The following is a 20,669-nucleotide window of genomic DNA, read 5'->3' on the forward strand; positions in this document are numbered from 1 at the left end:
CAAATTTAACTCCCGTCAGTCACCCCCCCCCCCCCCCCTCCCCACATCCCCACCGCCCCCCTGTCGTCTGAAGGGGAGGATTTTTGTTTTGAGGAGACAAAATATTAGTCCCCCCCCACTGATTTTCGGATTTCCACTTGGAATTACAATACTTCTCGCAAGGGAAATACCATTCATGTCAATACTCCAAAATGCAGCCGCCGCCGAGGAAGGTGAGTGATTTCCACAGTCCGTTATGTGTTAGCTGGGCTGCACAGACAATGACATACAGATAACGGTGTGCAGTAGATGTGGATGATTGTGTATTTTAATAAACATACACAAAGTGTCTGACGCTGCCGGCGTGAGCAAATTAAAAAAAAAGGGGTGGTGAGAAAGATATTGGCTAGCGGACATTAGCAACGTTCGCTAGCTAGGTCAGGAACGTTAACCCAGTGACATTATTATCCATCTATAACGGAACGTTAGCGTCAGCCGTTAGACGTCAAATAACGTTAGCTACAAACAGCTAGGTGGGCTAACGTGGAGCGTTTTATACAAAGCACCTCACCATGTTAGTACGGCAATATAATAGCCTTGCAGTCCTTTTCATAACCTTACATCATGTAGTAAAAATAACTTTAAATAATAATAATATAAAAAATATGTACATGGGCATTTACACGTTAACTTATGACAGCGACGTTACAGCAACTGTTAACGCCATAGTGCACAGAAGGTTTTATTCTACTCGTTTATAAATTGTGGAATTGTGACAATAGTGGCTCGGACAGCACACCAAAAACGCTTTTGTTTCTCCACGTTGTGTTGCTTTTTGTCTTATTAAGGAAAGACCTTCAGTCACTCCAGGGTCACATCTTTTTTTCATCAGAGGGCTGAGCTGACACAACACACACTCTGAGGAGACGTCTAATACTTACTCATTGATTTTGTACGGTCTGAGAGAAGACCAGAGTCCTCTATGGTGGTTTAGCACTGGCGTGTGTGTGTGTGTGTGTGTGTGTGTGTGTGTGTGTGTGTGTGTGTATGTGTGATATGTTTAAGTTGCTTGGGCATTGGTTTCTATGGGTGTGTGTGTGTGTGTGTTGTCCTAAAATAGATGCACGAGACCCAATTACCCTGCTGTGAACCTCTGAACAGTTGTCTCTTAATTACTACATATTCCCCCAGTGCCAGTTATCCTGCAGGTTTCCACGCACAGACTAACCCTGAACATGTCATATCATGTCTGTAAATGACTCTCACACACACACACACACACACACACACACACACACACACACACACACACACACACACACACACACACAAACCTTCCAGGATTGGGACTGCAGAGACTGCTATGGTTGCCTTGTCCCACTGTGTGTGATGCTGCCCGTTCCGGAGATATTCATTTTGCAATATCTCGTTTGTCAGCTGTCAGCCTCCTTTTCTATATTTCTACTTGCTAGAATGAAACAGAATTTAATTGCAATAAAACACAGATGTGTTTTCACCTGCACTTGTGGCTGGCACACATAAATACTCAGCCCACAGCACAACGGACAGAGAGTATCGGTATTTGGCTGTTGGGTAGTTCTCATTTCCCCTTTCAGTGTCTGTGTCTTAGCACATCTGTTCACAGATACATCAGTTTTCACTCACATATATCAGTTTTTATGTTGTTTGAATAAAACATGGCTTCTAAGGAGGCCAAAATACGTTTTTTCCAAAAACACAAAATGTGATCATCCATCTATCCTGCTCTCTTTCTGTGAACCCATCAATACATTCATCAAATATGAATAATAAACACATGCAGGAGTTATTTTAATATCTGCCAACAGCCCAGTGCTCCTCACTGGCCATAGTGGAATTCGGACAAACGTGTCAGACAAACATCATGAGGAATACATAATGTCACTGTCAAAACTGTTTATTTATCTAGGTGTAGCTTTTTTAGATCATATCGACCAACCCCAACTGCTTTGTTGTTAGCTTCTCATACTGTGGGGATGTATGCGTCAGAGTCACTGTAACAATACGCATGTTGATGTTTGCGTTAGAAAAACAGGAACCACTTTTCAGCGGCAGCTGGCACAGAGACCTGCGCCAGCTACGCTGCACCAGCTGAGTTCTCTGCCATCAACATGACCTTCAGTATACTGGATTTATTTTTATATTATCATTTACATTCCAGTATCCCATCCTTATTCCACTGTACTTTTTTTAACCTTCTGCTTCTCACTGACCATCTCTCTTTCTCGCCATCCTCCACTCTTTTTCCTTCCTCTCACTTCACTTTCCTCATCCACTCTTCTTGTCATTTTTCCCCTTCTCCCTATCTTCTTCTGTGGTTTCCTATGAATGATGGAAGGTTAAATTGAGTTATTTTGCCCAGATCATGTAATGGACCACTCCCTCCTTATCTTCAAAGACATGTTACATGAAAGAAAGGAGCTGTCCAGTGTGTGTTTGTGTGGGTGTGCGTTGTTGATTGTTTCGAGTGGAACAGTCATGAATTTGCCCGCTGTTACCCTAGTGAATGGTTGATGGAATTCACCATTCACAATATACAATGACCATCACAGGGACTCTGTTTGCGTTGGCAGGAGTGTGTGTTTGTGTGCATATTTAGGTTAGCTCTCTTAAAACACACAGGTTAGAGCCCACCCTGTGGCCACCAAAGAGGTTTTTGCATAGGGCAAATTCAATGAGCATCTTTTCCTAATGCTGTCTGCTCCTCAATGCTGCTTTTAGGCCGTTATTAGTGTCCTCAGTCACTTCGGAAAAGGTCTAACACTTGCTGTTATTTGGTTACTTTTTTTTCATGTTTTGATTTTCAAAATAAACAGCAACAACACGTTAACTGTGAAAAACAAGACATCATTAAAAAAAGGAGAGGACAAAATAGAATAAAAATAAAAAATAAGCAAATATAAGGCTGTAAATAACTTCATCACCAATATGCCCTCTTTCTACAGAAGGACTTCTGGGCTCTGTTAGACATCCTGAATTCTGTTGACGCATGCACCTCGACTTTACTTGTCCTAAAGGACTAAAGGACAAACTAAAATGATCCCAGCATCCGAATGCCGGAAAACGAAGGCGCTGCGTCGGAGTCCCCACTGTGAACAAAATCCCAGTGGGTGGCTGTCTGATTGATGTTATTAACATAACATGCGTGATACTAAAGAAAAAAGATCCTATCCTGGAATAGAGCTTGTTTCATAACACATTCCCTGGTATATTATATAGAGGGGAGTAGTGGTGTGCAGATGCATTTGTTTACGTTTATGTATTACTGATGAGTGTGTGTAAGTGTGGGTTTCTCTCAGATTTCTTGCTGAGCCCACAATATAGAGAGCATACAGATTGATGGTTTTGATTGATTGATTGATGGGAGTTAAATGATGTGTGTGTCTGTGCACTGTGACCCAGGAGCCAACCTTGATTCTAAAATGCTGAAAAACATAACATTCACGGGGTGAGATGTTGCCTCTTTTGTGCAGTCTACACCACAGAGCTAAAGCGATTACCTCCTTATTGAGTGACAGATATTCAGTTAAAAAAAATCACAACAGAATAATGATGACTTTGACCATGAATCACTTTATCAGGGCACCTGCTGAAAAGAGTTCACGTCTTTAACTGTTTGCTTTGTGGATTCAGTGAACTTGGGTGAGGAAAAGTAAAGCTTTTGATGCTGACTAAGCAGTTGTCAGATTTTGGTAATATTGTAAATATAGCTAAAAACTATCGCGTCAGGGATTTAGCAGAAGATTATATGGCAACCATTTGGGTAGTTGAATAACTATAATATAATTTAGTTAAGCGGGCCTTTGGGTTAGGTTGTGGTTTTTGTCACACTAGTGTGGGTCTTTTTGTGATTTCATGCAACATTTAATCCAAAGAGTGGCGGGGGATTCGACCGCTGTGAAAAAAAGAAAAAACCCATATAAATTATGAATGTGTATATGACTTTCAGGCAGGCAGAGGCATTCACAGTTCACTAAACCAGGCCCAGGAAAAGATAATATTTAACCGCTACTATAACAACCAGTGTCAGATTTTTCAATTACGAAAAAAAATCCTTTACTGGAATTCTCTTTTTGTTTCCTTCAGGTGAAAGTGACACAGGAGCTGAAAAACACACACACAGAGCAGATGACAAGACTGCACTTTAAACACCAGACCGAATGTGACCTGCTGGAAGACATGAGGTATGAACACTTTTGTTTCCGAAGAATCTACTCGCCGACTGCCTGATGAGTTTCCATCTAGTCGCAATATGACTGTGATTTGAGTGGCATGCACACATGGTCAAAGCCCTCCACAGAAAAGAAAGAAAGAAGGAACTAATTAAGGAGTGAGGGAGGCGTGGAGTGGGGAGGAAAAAAAGAGGAGGAGGAGGAGGAGTATTGTCGTGTTCTTTTTTTTGGAGGACAAAGGGTCGGGAAAATGACCAAGGACTTTCCCACTGCCCGTCATTCTCCCTCTTTTCGTTTCCAAAATCCACTTTGTAAAATCTTGTGCAAGCTTTCCCTCCCTTTCCATTCCTGCACTCGTCACTGGTGTGTGATTCCGGCGATTTTTCCTTTTTTCAGATTTTGGAAACCGCGGTTCTTTCACACGCTCTCATTTTGTGTGTGTTAACTAAGCATTGATTATTTATGACAGCAAAGTCTCTTCTTTGCTTACACCGCCCCTCCTCCCGCTCTCTATTTCTCATGTTCACACTTCCTCCACCTTTTCTCTCGCTGAGACTCTCCTCTCTTTCTCTGCGCCTCGCTCTTGGGGGCAGCTCCAGCTGTTTGAGAACAGATTGCCTTGTTGTTGTTGGATTTTTGGAGAGTGAACAAGGTCCCGGTCCCACTTGTGGGCGAGCGGAGGAGCCAGTTAGGCATATGCAAGCCACGATGTGCGCGTTTCGGTCATTCAGGGACGGAACAACACTCCACCGGTTGCAGGTCCTCAAATGGGGGGCCGGGGTTGAACGCCTCTGCCTGCGGCGTTTGTCTTAGCATGCGTTCCTCTAGCCTTTAATGTTTTCTAATTAAAAGAAGATAAGATGGTCGTTCAATGTGTTGTGCGGTTGCTGGTGTCAGCTGCCTTTCCTGCGCGGTGCCTGTGGTACTAAAAGGCAGCAAACCTGGCCGCAACTGTTGAGAAATAGTAGAAATAGTTTACATTCAGCCAAAATGACAGGAATATTAAATGAAACAGGCATACTGTGTTTATTGATTACTGCATTGTCACTAACTTACCACTAAAATGTGACATAGTTAAGACAATATACGGCTGAAATGAGTTGATAATATTTAATCAACTGAAAAAAATATTCGACAATTTTGCTAAAGGGACATGGTTTTGCAATGTTTGCAGCTTACTCAGTTTTAAAGTTTAAAGTTTCAAAATTAAGAAGTTTTAAGATGCAGCAATTGGGTCCAACCTTTCTTGACTATTTTCAAATGTAGCATTACAAATTTGAAAACAAATGGATAAATATGAATGATGACCATTAGTTGCAGCTAATTTACCTAGTTTACAGTCAATGCAGTTGATAATGCAGCAGTGATTTCCACCTGTCCCCAAATAGCTTTCGGCATTGTAAATTGCCGACGGTAGGAATCCAGCAAGTAGGCCAACACTGGGGTCTGTGGCCATTTACAGTAATGCCATTTGCCGGATATTACATTATGACGTTTGTTAAGGTGCTGATATCAGGGTCAAACAAATGAGCTCTTTAATAAGTAGACCGTTCGGTTTAAGGACATGGTGTTCATATACTAACACACACGCACAATGAACGGACACATTTTCCTTTTTCCTAAAGCTGCAGTTTAACGGTTAAATCCTCAAATCTGCTCAGAGTTTATTTACCCCTAATTAATCCACAGGCTGGCTTTAATCAACAGAATACGCATGTGCATATGCACCGAGACGTATAAGTTGCAAGTTGTATAGGGGATTGAGCCATGTGTTTTACCAATGGTAAAAGGTGAAATGGGTAAGAAATTGAAAACAAATGAAGCAAGAAGGAGAGAGAAAGAGCAGTGTAGTTAATCCTCTGCGACGGCATTTTAGCTGCACTAGTCTTAGGAGAAAGGATAAGAGAAAGAGAGAGAGAAGAAACCGATGACGAGCTAGTCCACTCACAGTCAACTTGGTGTCCTCAATCCAGCTAAATCCCCATACCCTATGTCTGCCCAAAGACACACACACACACTAGCTAAACACAAAACATACTTATAACACACATTCAACACGAGTGGCTCTCTATCTTATTGTATGTCGCTTTGGATAAAAGTGTCAGCTAAATGACATGTAATAATGTAATGTATCGGTTACATCATGAACATGAAGGCCATCGTGGTGACACTGTACGACGATGTAGTCTTTCTGTAAATGTGCACTGTAAGCGTTTCCCTGCAGCGCGCTGTTATGAGTCTGTTTTCCTGATCGGGAGGGCGCTGTGTTTTCATGATTTTTCTTTTGGATAACAGGTTGCAAATTCAAATGCATCAAATTTACCAGAGTCTAGACAGAGTGTACTGGGAGCATCGTCAGTTGTGAAGGTCACGGTAGAGAGGAAATTAAGGATGGAGTAGCACATTATGTCTGTGTGGCAAATTTGCCTGAGAGAAAGAAAATGGGAAAACGCAAACGCGCAAACCCCAGAAACTATCTGCAGATATCATTAAAACGTAATTGGTCACCATGCTGAGTAGCTGGATGAGCCTCCCCAATTTGAACCCAAAATGCTATCAGAGTCCTTGTTAATATTTTTTAATACAGCCTATGTGATTAAGGAAGATGAAGAAGAGAATATAACAGATTCATAATGCTAATTCACATCCAGATAATGTATTTGGGAAGTAATACAGACCTAAACGTATAAGACTGAGGTGACTGAGAAGATGACAAGGTATTTTCTGTCACATAATGAGGCAAAGGTCATTCTTTAGCCATGACATACTGCAACTTTATGTATTTGTTTTAGGAAATCACATCACATCCTAGACAAGCACCATATTCCTACTATGCATCTAGAGAACACTGACCATGACATAAACAGCTAACAATACAGTGATTTGCCTTAAAAAACATGTTTCTAATGGATAAGGAAGACAATACGAGTGATGAATAGTACAATTAAGAATCAAATAAGACCACCCAATCTGTTACATAAATGTCCTTCAGAGAACATTTTGCATTATCTGGCGCGCAAATATAACATAATAATCCTGTATGAACATACAAGTCAATGCAGCATTACTTAAGTCACACAATGTGTCACAACGGGTGGGTGGAAGCTGGTTGCAGGGAGGAAGGGAGGACTCAAACGCAGGGGTTTCCGAAACAAAGTGCTCTTAATTCGAACAGAGACCATACGTGCTCCCACGACGAACGACAGTAGACAATGACGCGACAAAGGACAACTGGCACACAGGGCTTGAATACACAAGGGAGGTGCAGGTGATTGGACACAGGTGGAATCAATCAAGCAATCACAGGACAAGGCAGGAAGTGTAGTCACCCAGGGACACAAGAGACATGAAACTACAAAATAAGACATAGAGCAGAACCAAACCGTGACACAATGAATCATACTGTTTATGCTCCTATTCATTATCCTATTCAGTGTTTCTATTATCTCATGGCATAAGCCTGTGGCGAATTTACTTGTGTGATTGCGTGTGTGATTGTGTGCGTTGGGGAGTGACCCTTTTTTTTCCATCTACGGATAACCTCGCATTCTGCTGCAGCACACTGCCCGTTACTGCTGCACGCTCAGAGGTCCGCTCACTCACTCGATACTCCAAGTAGCTGGAGATAATCAGTTGCAGCAGTTTTAATGCCGTGCATTCCAACATTTTTTCATTGTCGTACTTTCATGTCTTTGGGAAAGGTGGCACAGGAACTAAACAGTAGGGAATCTATATGATTAGCATTGTCTATTTGAGTTTATATCATACAATAATTATGTTTCTGTTTTTCTATTGAGAGAAATATGCGTGAGTGATTGACTGTGGAGGCACACTCATTCAGCGTAGAGGCTTTATTCTCTGACAGATGTGAGTGTTATGCTTTGAAAGATCTCCAACTTTCACAAAGGAACATCGAGCAGCTTTCACTAAAAGTATTTTTGGTTTGAGAAATGTGTCGCCAAGACGTCTCAGATCCCAGAAGGCACAATCTGTTAGAACAATAGTTTTAACAAGTCAGGATTATCAGGAAAACAAAATAAACCCGAAATGACACTAAAACATACTGGAATCACTTGGCTATAGTTTTCTTGAAGATTGCTTCACAGGTGTATCTTTTTTTGTTTTTTTGAGTGGAACATAACAAGTCTTTAATGAGGTAATCACAAATCATCAAATGTTTCTTCTATCTGAAAAAAAGATAAAGGTCAGACGCTAATAATAGTGTTAATGAATGAAATAATGCTTTTCTGTATATAATAATGTTCTTTCCCTGTGACTCTATCACATGAAAGTCCAGTACAGGTTTGATGATCACACAAGGCTTTTATTTTCTTAATAAATAAAATGTTTTAAGCCGTAACAACTGAGCCATCAAAAGGCTGTGGAGAACGTCTTAATGTCTTTATTTATCTGCATCATCAATTATATTAAATTACATATATATATTTCATATTTTCTCACATAAGCCTTTGCTTAGTTTCCCTCATCAGCATCAGCTCCCAGAAGAGTTTCCCAGCATTTTCAGAATATTTAGCAAACCAGTGCGAGAAGAGAACTGGTGGGATGTGTTTGTGAGTCTTAAGCCTTTACACTACGATCCAAGCTCTTCAACACTTGTCTTTGAGTAGTTCAATTCCAGCTTTCCATTTTTAGTCTTGTCACTTCAGACAAGACTCAAATATATTTTAAAATGAAATGAAACGTGAATGTCTTTTTCGGAGTGAAGACGCCGCACAGGATCTGCTCCATTGTGTCTTGTGGTGATCACGCAGTGAGAAAACACCACCTCCCTCCTCCGCCACGTCTCTGTCTGTGACTCATGTTGCTTATCCTGTTGTCACTGATCTCAGGCTGTGTCCTGTGTACACCATTGATCTCAGCTGTTTTCCCACATTGGATTGTCCCCCCCCCCTCCCTCTCTCTCTCTGCCGTCACACACATGCAGTATCGACACTCCGAAGCACTTAGGCATTTCCTGTCCGACACACTCGTCAGGGCATTTTCTTTTTAATGCACAGCTGACGCAGCGTTATGAGCCATGCAGCACAAGCACCACTGATGGTCAGAGGGAGTAGACGTAGAGAGACAAGGGAGAGAAAAAGAGTAGTGGAGAGAGAGAGAGAGAGAGAAAGAGGGAGCAGACACTGCTTTTAAAAATGTTGATGCTATATATCTATTTGGGATTTAACCCGATAAGCCTCTGCGGTTTCCCTTCTGTCTTAAGATACACGCCGTACAACGCAGACGCGTTAGTACTCGAGGCCCATGGTGTCGCCAGCCAACGGATACATATACGCTGCCTGTTGGTTTGGTCTTTTTCTTCTTCTTATCTTCTGCTCATGGATTTAAGGGTCCAATACCATCTCCTCTGTTTGACATTGAGGATGAGGAACTGAATTTCATGTTTGTATACAGCTGTATACAAACATGTTAAGTATGCCGAGACTAAGATCCCGGAGCGGGACATATTTATGGACTTGTGCTTGTATTTGTCAAAGAGCCCTACATTCATATTTACATAATGTGCTGATTGTGTGTGTTTTGGTAAAAGAACGGGAGATTAGAAAGTTGAACCGAATTGTGTGTGTGGAGATGAAAGAAACTAATATAGTGAAATAATTATTTTAAATAACTTTCCCATCGGTCCTATGTGCTCAGCCACAGCCAGTTGCAAAATTGACTTTAGTTTCGGTTTTGTGATTGCGTAACAGCCGTCTTTCACACAATGCTTTACAAATTACAAGTGGGTTTACATCTTAAATCGCAGAAGATTGCTTCATCGGGAAATGATTCTGCTTTCTCAAGAAGAAGCGGTTGTTTTCCGTTTCCACTTTCTGTCAGCACACGTGTGTGATGCTATGTATTAAAGGGCCTGTGTAATAAACTGGAGGCGGGAGACTTTACTAATGTACTTATCTAAACATGAAAAAAAATGATGAATATAATTGATGTGAAAAAAGCATGTGAAATATGTGTACTCCCGGTGTGGTCATGCCTTTACATGCTGCTTTTTTCATTGCTGACACAATTATCTGTCGGCTTAATCACATATCAAATGTTGTGTTTTTCACTCTGCACATTCCTGGGCCATGATAAGAGCTTCTAGTGTCTCTGCTGCCAGGATGTCGTGAGACGTAGGGGGGGGGGTTGTAGGGGCTTTCAAAATAACCGAGTATAAACGAGGGGTCAGTCTGGCATCAAGAGACAGAAAACTCCACTCGGGGGAAGAACAAACATACTTTTCAATAATAATACAGAAACTGTTAATGGGGAAAAAATCTTTCTTTTCTTTTAATTAAACATCTTTCAAGGGACAGTTAATTGGTAGCTGCTGACTGAACTTTTAACATTGCCTTGATATTACACTTTCAGACACTGTCTCTCTCTCCCCCTGTAGGACCTACAGTCTGAAGAAGGGACAGCTGGAGAGGGACTACGCTCAGGTGAGACTGGCCAGACTCTTCCCTCCTGACTCTCAATCCCAGCAGCGCCTTTCTTCTGCAGTCTGTAAAAGTCAAGCGCTGCCTCTCCCTGAAAGACGAGGGAGGATACCAATGCATCGCACCTCCGCTGGAGCTCACACTGCCAATTGGACATGTAAAAACAGTTATTACATGAAACGTACCAGTACATCAGTCGTCAATAAAATCTATCCCAAAGCTTCAGAATTTGGCCACTAAGCACTGATTGTTTGATTTATCTTTGCCGGCTCAGCTCATTACTAACAGACTAAACCTCACAAGTTTGCCTGGTGAAAGCTTCGCGTTCACACTCCATTCCCTTTTAGTTTCTCATCTTCGGTTCATTTCCGCAATATATTTAGGGGGATTCAAAATGTAATATGTTACTTTTTTACAACTTAATTTTGAGGTGAACTGAAGCGTTGCTTCTTAATTGATCATTGTCATGGCACCATGGCTCAGTCTTCACACGGGAGACCCAGCCGAGCCTTTCCCGCTGCACTGCGCTGTTGTAATTGAGGAGATTGTTGGGAAATGAAGAGAGAAATGTGCAATACCCGACAAATAGCAGCACCCGTATTAAAAGTGCCCTGAGGACTCAACACAAGTTAACAAGTTGTGCATTAAGCGCTTCATGTTTTCAGTTGAATTTGGCTGTTCAGCACATTTGTTACGGATCAAATTAAATATGTTAATGCTTATGCGTTATTTGTTTCAGGCAACTGGCCAGTGTGTGAGAAGCCAAACACATCCAAGGAGTTTTAAAAACATTGAATGAGGAGCTGAAATAGTCTTGAGCAATAGTTCAATAGAACCTACACAGCTGTTTTGCTTTTCTCATGCAAAGAAATTGGCAAAGCAGAGCTCATGATTAGCTTGATGCAATTATAGCTCCCTCTATTCATAAAGCATGCTCTAACAGCCTTTAAATATGTGAATATTGTGGACACATCAGAAGGCTTTTTTCTTCCCTTATATTTATTGTGTCACTGTACATGGTGGGATTAATTGATTTCTGCCATGCTCAAATTCAGCTTTATCGGATGGAAGCCTGAAATGATCGCAGGAGCCTCAGTAGTTTAACAGGCAGAACCTCGCTCCCGGGCCCACCGTAGGCTCAACAAAGAACGTGCTCTGTGTGGTTTCAATCAGCTCATTCACGTCATATCTCCCGCCCTGTTTTGCTTACCGTGCCCTTAAAAGAATGCCTCACCCCCAAAGAGGTTGTTTCTATTTCTAATAATAACCTGCGTCACCTTGAATCCACAAAGACAACTGTGTTCATCTGGTAGCCCTCCACATGGTGCGAAGAATCCACACAACTGCAGTATAAACCACGCCTCCTTCATCCAGTCATGAGCTTGCACATGAATGCACAGACACTCCTATTCTTCATCAATATTTGATATTTCACAGCCTCAGATAGCAGATAGCTTGCAATGACAATGGAGCAGATCAACTTAAATCATTTCATTTCATATACATTACAGACTGGAATTTTGAATAGTGCTTACCAATTTGTGGCCCTTTTTAGACGGTCTGCACTTTAATTGTAATTGGGTTTCATTTTTATTATTTTGTTAACAAGGTAAGACAAGATGTGACCTGACACAAAAGCTTACTATTAATACTATCAATACTCAAATTCCATAAACAGTGTCAAGCTTGCCTGTGTCAGCGACTCGTCCCTGTGAGGAGCTTCAGAAGGCTGGAGTACACATTCGATCGTACAGTGGCTCTTTGGGAGAGCACAATTAGCATTTTGTACAACGTTGCTACATTTCATATACAAAACAGTCAAATAATCAAGAAGAATTCATGATGATAAAGATCATCCTAGAGTCCAGTTTACATCTGGAAAGTGTGACTCGTCGTCTTTACTGCCTTAAAATGGGACTTTTGCATTGAGTTAGGTAATGTTTGTTAAAACATGGTCCCTAGAAAGCGAACATTACTTTAAGCCCAGGGGCTGTATCATCCGCTATAATCATCAGTATTCAGGCCTGAGGAAAGGCATTTATGAGTGTTTGTATTTCAAAACCTAGTGGGCTGGAGTGACGGCCTCCTTCCCATTTAAAGTTTTTTTACCCAACAGGCAGCAACTGTGCGATGTGCTGCAGCTTTGTCAGGATGCACAAAACCCAAAAGCATTTCCCAGCATGATGGCTGAGTCAGCACACTCCTCTTCCTCAGTATGGTTACACTGGTGTCTGCGTAGATTGCGAGCCGCGCTTCCGCCAACACTGTGGATGAGTGTTGATTTTGTTTTGTATTTTGAAGCTGCTGAGCTTATGCCCTAACGTGCACTCTCACACACACACACATCCATGCAGAGACTGAGACGCACTCTGTGCTGGAAAATCCTCCTGTAGCTTAATAAAAACATTTGAATACATTACCGATCCAGCTCCTAAATATATATTAACATATTTGCTTGATGCAGCTATCCATACATTGCTCCTATTTTGTAGACTTAATTGTCCTGAATGTACAGTTTAACATGGACGGATGGAGAGACAGCGTAGAAGAAGGTGTGCAAAGAGAGGAGAAAAGTGCTCGCTTACAAGCGCCTCTTCATTTGCATGCGTTTTGAATGATAGGGTGTGAATTTCTGGTGGTCAACCCCTCTGGTTGCAGACACTCATTACCTACCTCACTTGCCTTCTCTCTTTCTCTCACAATGCTCCTTCAGCACTGTCCTGTTCACCTTAGAAAGAGAGGTTGCCTAGCAACCGCCTCCCTCCCATCTACTCAGGAGGACAATGAAATTGTATTGTGCGTGAATGTACGTGTATTAGTGTGTAGGAATGTACATTGATTTTTAAATGTTGGGAGAGAGTTAAGTTGTTATGTATAAAGATGTTTATTGAGATTAGTAAAATGATAAATGTCAACAGGATTATTCATAGAAGATTGTGGATAGTCTCAAAATCAGTTTTCATTACAAAATGTGAATAGTTACGCTACTGTTCCGTATTTAGAGGGAACATTGAATGGTTGAATCTGAGCACTGACTATAACAAACAACTACATGCACAAAATAATCACAGAAAACTACTTCACAGGAAATGTACTTAACTAAACTGTACAATTATAAGCATACTCCCAAATAAGCCATAACATTGGGAGACAATTATGTGTGTGTGTGTATTCAGGAAGAAGAGGAGAGAGAAAAGGGCGAGTTAGAGAGAGAGAGAGAAAGATGGCGGATGTGGTGACAAAAAAAATTACGCCATGTAAAAATTAACAATGGCGACATGGTCGATATTAATTTAAAAGGTGAATGCCACACAAAACGGAGGCTGTCCTTCACACACCACGTGCATGCGGAATGACAGCGTGTACTTGTATGTGAGCATGTGTGTACATGTGTGTACATCCCAAGGTTTAGTTAACTGATAAGATTAACAGCCTGGTGTTGTGTATTAAACACAACTGGGACAGAGACAGGGAGGCAAAGACAGGAGAGAAAGGCTTAAGCTGACAGAGAAATAGACATACAGAAAAAGACCAGAGGGGTGCCAATGGCTTATAGGCGGCCATGTTTCCTGTGTGTGTTAGCATGTGAGTGTCTTGTATCTCCCACCCGCCATCAGCATTGTTGGAATAGTTTTAGGCTGGGGTCACACTTCACTGTACTACCCAAAAAGGCCAGCCTGCTGCGGGCGCCAGTGTGTGTCTTGTGTGTGTCTTCTGTGTGTGTGTGCGTGTGTGTCTCTCTCTCTCTCACTCTTTGTAATTCTCTGTTCTATGTAAATCGGCCGCAATATTCTGGGTGGTTTCTGTGCCACTTCTCCACATAACATGTCAATTTTCAGTTTCAGTTCATGCATCAGACCAGACATGTGCGGCTTACAGAAGGATCTCTGCAGATATAAACCACTCTCAAAACAGAGTGCTTTGAAATTACATTACTCCTCTCTCCGTATACTTATCATACTTTCTCTTCCTTCCATACCTTGGCCACAGACCTTCTATACCAATGGCTTGTGCACTAATCCTTTAAAGCCCACTTATCGATTATGTATTTGTCTCCAACGCATTCTATGCTTTTATTTTGAAGGAAAATGTCTCACATAAACACATTCATACATCACAGACAAATGACATTTTAATAACATGTCATTGTCCTTCTTAACAAAACCCTTCAAAATGTACATAAATGTATTCTTTCTCTTTGTCTCCCTCCTTTTCCAATCTTACTGCCCACCTGTCTTGACTAGCTTACATTTCTTGATTAGCTTACTCCGGCAGATGTGCATGTCAAAGACGTCTTAATGTTACACACACACACACACAAGCACACCCACACACACTAACGAGGCAGTTGAAGTGCAGACGGGAAGCGACTGGAGAGAAAATCAAATATATTGATTCAGGAAGAAGTTCGGAAAGTAAGAGGTTTGAAAAGGACGACACACAAAGGGAGGAAGAATTCGGAGAGAGTGATTGATAGAAAGTTAACGAAAGGGACTGAGCCAGAGACAGCGAGAGCTAACAGAGGTGTCAAGGTGACTGTCTGCAGAGGTTTTTGGCAGAACATGCAGCCGGGGAAAACAGTGACTAATGAATGGAAGGATGAAGGGGCGTTAACGCCATCCTCAACTCTTTCTTTCTGAATTCCTGTGTGTCCCCTTTGCAATATACTAGCTATTTCTTAAATAAGGTCGCCCTAAAGTTGTAAACAATTCTGTGAACAGTGAACATGAGCCATTGAGAAACAACGACGTGAACTTATTTCAACCTATAACTGTAGTGTCTCCCATTGACTTATCGGTCATTTAAAAAAAGAATGTTAGCCTACCGACCAAATGTTTAAAATACACAATATTCAACAAAAATCAGACTCTCTTCCTCTTCCTTTTACTTTTTCTTTGTCAGTCAACTGCAGGATTTCCTGCTGTTTGGGCACCCTGTTTGCCACAAAAACAGGATGCATGTGTGTGAGTGTGTCTTTTTCACTGTATGTGTGTGTCTTCAAAGCAGCATTTCTACATCACCCAAGCCACACAGGAAGGCCATAGGAGGGAGAGGGAGGGAGAGAGAGGGAGAGAGAGAGAGAGAGAGAGGGAGGGAGATAGAGAGAGAGAGAGATTTTGATCTTGAAAAAACCTTTATTTTTACATTAAATAATAGCAATATGTATACAAACTAGACAGATATATAATATAGAATGTATCTAGTAATCAGTTTGGACGATCTGGACTCCGCCGCACTCCTCCAGCATCTAGTTGTCCGCGGGTCGCCCCGCACACGATCCTCCTCAGCCAGGCTGAGGCCTCACTCGGTTGTGCTCCCCCCTTCTCTGTTGAGTCTGAGGAGGAGGCGACCCCCGAACTCTTTCACCATGGTTCTCCCGACTCACCCCACTCGTCATACGGTCACACACGAGACTCGCCCGCTGGGCTGCATTCACCTCCCCATCCACACCTACCCTCACCCCCTCCCTCCCGTGATCGATCAGCTGGGCTTCGTCCATCCCCTCCCCCACCTGACTGACCGGTTGGACCCCACTCACCCCTTCACCTGACTCCCCACCGACCTTCTGAGCCCCACTCACCCCTTCACCTGACTCCCCACCGTCTTGGTGAGGACCATGTGGAGCTGTCTCCTGTGAGACACCACATACCGCGTGAAGCTCGCGCCGTGCTTCCGCGTTAGCCCCGTGAGGTCCATCTGTGCGTGCAGCACGCCGATCGGCTACAAACACGCACAAATTAAGACAGACAGAAAACAAAAGTCACACATACACATTCACACCATAAAAACTCGTAAATAAACAAAATTCCAGCTCAAAACGATCACAAACAATTCACCTCACGCCACGCTCCGTTCACTCCGGACTCCTTCCACTCAGAGAGAGAGAGAGAGAGAGAGAGAGTGAGAGAGTTGCCATAGTAACGTGCTGTTCAGGTGATGATAGCATATAAAGGAGGATGGAGGGAATGAGAGGAGCAGGGGGCAGTGGAGAGAGGGTAGGGGGAGGAATACATAAAGGTATAGGAGAGGGAAACGGAGAAAGGCGGTCAGAGTGGATTAAGGGAAGAGGGAAAATGGAAAAGCAACACAAGTCGGCCAAAAACGCCTCAGCTGTCACACATCAGTCACTCAGCTTCAGTGGCCATTCAGTCGTTGCCACGTTCAGCTGTCATTGCTCCTGCTCCAGGTATGTCACCCTGGAGTAATCTATCAGGCGCTGACAAATGCCGTGGCTGTGATTGTTCCTTCTTCATCCGTTGCCAAGATGATTCCACCGTGGCTCACAATCACACGGCCCTCGTTCCGTGCAGAACACACTGCTGAGGCTTCAACAGACGAGGTTACTGGGAATTAATTCGGTACATAGGATCATTGAGGTACTACAACCTTCTCAAGTAGGCTCCATTAAAGCAAAATGATGTATTGTTTCCATTTAACGATCTAAATCCTCCAGACATCTGGTGTCATTGTATTGTTGATAAAGGGATGGGGAGCAGTGTGGCGCGGTGGTCAAGCTGTCAGATCAGTCCACCAGCTCACAGACAGTGGCTGCTTCAGCCTTCAGCCACTGTCCTCGCGTAACCCCCTCAGGAATACACACACACACACACACACACATTTCTTACACACAACTGGTCCCCGTTTTTACAACAGTAAGGCTAATAAATCCCAGGCACTTCTATTGCAATTAGAATGCTGTGTGCCTCTTCACACCCTCTCTCTTCTACTTTTTCTTTTTTTTTTTAAACAAACGCAGTCACAGAGTCTCACAGCCTTTCATCAAAAGCATCCACACCCACTCCACCCTTCCCTAGAGCAGGTGAGAGGTTGTGTGTACTTGATTTTTTTCCTCATGAATGGGACAGGGCAGTTTCTGTGCCATGGATTTTCGTGTGTGTGTGAATGCGGGTCACTGTCCTGCTCAGACAGTGACTCTGCTGTGGTAATGCAGAGTTGTTGTTACATTTAGTGCTGACTCATTTCTAGAAGTTTTCAACGGTAGGTGCCAGGGGTCACTGGAGCACTACATCCCCAAGGACACATGCTATTGTGTGTCCGCTGGAGGGAACCAAGCTTCAGGTCCTTTTTTTATTTTCATTCTGTTTTTTAAGCCCCAATTTACCATCTGCGCAAGGTAAAAAAGGCAAGTTGAGAGAGAGAGAGACATTTAAAGGCAAACAGCTTAATAATAGAGTAGATGAATATATGCTTAAAGTTAAGATGAGGCCTGGGGGGTAAAGGCAGCCGATATCGTAACATTTCAAATTAGATCCGTTTACAATTGGAGTAATAGAGAACTGGGAGGCCCATTTGAAAACAAAATCGAGAGACCAGATTTAAATTTCTGAGTGGTGAGGGAAGTATGTGCCTTGCAGGAATAATTTAATATGTCCCCAAGGTCTCTTTGTCCCGATTGGGTTATTGTGTTAGTTGTTTAGGTTCGTTATTAAATGTTTTATTGATCAGGATTTTCAACCCCTCACACACCCACCCACAAACCAACCCCCACACACACACATCCACCCCCAGCAGCTGTGAGTTGTCGCTACTGACACAGTGACCCAGTCCAGTAGATGTAGGTTAGCATCTCTTGCAGCCCTCAAGCTGACTGCGGAGTCATTGTTGCCGACGCACAGCTGATCCACTTTATTTCTGTATAGTTCACTGAGAAAAAGACACGATTTGGGCTGTGTACATGAAAATGTCACTCTTAGCACCAAGCTAATAGAAAGTAGCACCGCTCACTCTGCGATATGCTGCTAGTTTAGTCTGAACTAATTCAGTTTTTTAAACCGTTTCCTCGACCGTAATCCCCTAAAAGAGCCGTAAAAGCTTCATACGGAGGTATTTTCTCACTGCAGCCTCTTTCTGGTTTGTGCTTTCAGGCTCTACAGAAGTTAGCGAGTCAGTACCTAAAGAGAGACTGGCCTGCAATCAACCCTGATGACCAGAGAACAGACTACAGGTGGGTGTATGTGTTTGAATAAAAAATGTAGAAGTCGGCAGCCATATTTTACCCATAAAGCACATTTCCCATTTAAATTGCGTGCACGTACAGCTTCTATAAGCTCAGCACAGCGGCGTACGGAATCATAAATTCAGCCTCACTGCAGGACAACTTTCCGATTGTTTCCGACCAGTCGCTCCTGGGAGGCGTGTGTTAGCAGAACGGCAACCATCCGGCGTGTTTGTGCTTTCTCTCTCACAACTAGGAACGTGTATGCGGTGTGGCGGTCCTACTTAGAAGGCACGGTGCAGGTGAGCCAGTCCAGGCTTAACGTGTGTGACAACTACAAAGGTCAGGTGTCGGAGCCCGCTAAGACGGTCCGACTCTACAAGGAGCAGCAGCTGAAAAAGGCGAGTTGATGCATGCGCAGCGGGGGGATGGTGGTCACAGGCTTCTGTGCCCGTCTCTGAAACTCTGAGTCGTCGTGTCTCATGTGGGTTTTCCTTTCGCCCTTCACAGACCATAGATCAGTTGAGCGGGATTCAAGCAGAGCTGCAGGAGTCAGTGAAGGAGTTGGCCAAAGCCAAGAAGAAATACTACGACTGTGAGCAGGTTGCCCACGCTGTACGAGAGAAGGCTGACATAGAGGCCAAGTAAGCTCCCCACGGCACTAGATATCTTTGGGTGTGTGTGTTATTAGGGATGTCCGGAAAAATGTAAACGTATGGCCAGATGGTCTCTATTGTCAGAACGAATACCATCAAGTAAACAGTGCCAACGCGCCACAGTTCAGAAGAATATTTGTTTAAACCCAAGCAATAAATTCATTCTGAATCGAGTCTGTGGACATTTCAAATATGCATTTCTTTTTTTGAACAACACAAGCTCTATCAGATTATGAAAAATAATATTGTTTGTCTTTCTTAGTCTGTGTAGTCCTCTGTGAAACGTAAGTTTCTTCTACACGTTAGATATCTTTGAAGCTTTGCACCACGATAATTACCAGAGTTTGACCTTGTGCCGCTGCGTGTTGTTTTCCTCTCTGCCCTCGGTAGCAGAAGCTTTGGGGACATTTTCACCCCATTGAATTCTCAGCTCCGGTTAGCGCCCACATCGATTGGCAGGCAACTATCGCTTGGTAGAACGACACAGCCAGAGGAAGGAATTCGCCGCCGCTGTGCCGCTGTGCGAGTGTGCGTGTGTTATTTCATCAGGGAAAAACTCAGAGACATTCGTTATCGTCGGGGCACAAGACGTTAGCCTGAAGGCAGAGAAACACACACCTCGTACTTTTAATACCAGTTGGACTGTCTGATTTTATAAGACGGGTCTTTCTGATGTCACCATCAGCGTGAATCACGATGGCTGAGTCAGGCTGAGATCTGTTGCTGTAAAGCTCCACCTTTTTAAAGGGCAATAAATAATAACCTGCTGTGAATCATAGGTTAGATATCGGTCATGATATTGTAGAACTGCCAGAAAAAAGTGCCAGATTTCAAAATTGAAATCAAGATTTGATCCGGGATTAACTCCTTTGCTTGCACTGTTTCGTCATTTCAGGTCTAAACTTGGTATTTTTCAATCAAGAATTAGTTTACAGAAAGCAAGTGTTAAGGTAAGAGGGCTCACTCACCAGAACACAACACACTCCTCTAAAACATCAATGGTTGCTTTCCATTTATTAGAGCTCTGGTCTACTGCTCTAACGCTGTATTGCAACATTGTCTGTCTCCCTATTGGTTCAGTTGAAAGCTAAGAGAAGTGACTGCAACTCCAAGGCGACACAAGCCAGGAATGACTACCTGCTAACGCTAGCTGCTGCCAACGCTCACCACGACCGCTACTACCATACAGACCTACTGCAATGCATACAGGTACTCACAATCTACTTAAAGATTTGAAAGGTGTAAGGGGTGTGAGAGAGACAATAAATCTGTTTGTTTTGTTAAAACTCTGCATTTCCAAGCAGCTAAAAGTGTCACATAGTGACTTTGGACTCATGCAAGCTGCTGATACCCAGAGGGATTTTCCACAAACGTTAACAAGTTTTCAGGTTTCAGAAATTCAAAGAGAGGAAACTACTTTGAGTTA

At 42.8% G+C, this 20,669-nt stretch overlaps 1 protein-coding gene across 4 annotated transcripts in view; it reads left to right on the plus strand.

Annotated features, from left to right (window-relative positions):
- The first annotated feature begins 50 nt into the window (after nt 1-50).
- Nucleotides 51-20,669, plus strand: part of LOC119210204 (F-BAR and double SH3 domains protein 2-like) — a 43,670-nt gene continuing 23,051 nt past the window's right edge. For all 4 annotated transcript variants that reach the window (XM_037459989.2, XM_037460004.2, XM_037459996.2 and 1 more), the window contains exons 1-8: nt 51-212; nt 4,105-4,202; nt 10,588-10,633; nt 18,517-18,596; nt 18,844-18,988; nt 19,098-19,231; nt 20,139-20,193; nt 20,324-20,452. In XM_037459989.2, the coding sequence (XP_037315886.1) occupies nt 192-212; nt 4,105-4,202; nt 10,588-10,633; nt 18,517-18,596; nt 18,844-18,988; nt 19,098-19,231; nt 20,139-20,193; nt 20,324-20,452 (708 nt within the window). In that variant the 5' untranslated portion in view covers nt 51-191. The remainder of the gene's footprint in view (nt 213-4,104; nt 4,203-10,587; nt 10,634-18,516; nt 18,597-18,843; nt 18,989-19,097; nt 19,232-20,138; nt 20,194-20,323; nt 20,453-20,669) is intronic.

This window comes from Pungitius pungitius, chromosome 3 (genome assembly GCF_949316345.1).
Source record: "Pungitius pungitius chromosome 3, fPunPun2.1, whole genome shotgun sequence".
NCBI lineage: Eukaryota > Metazoa > Chordata > Actinopteri > Perciformes > Gasterosteidae > Pungitius > Pungitius pungitius.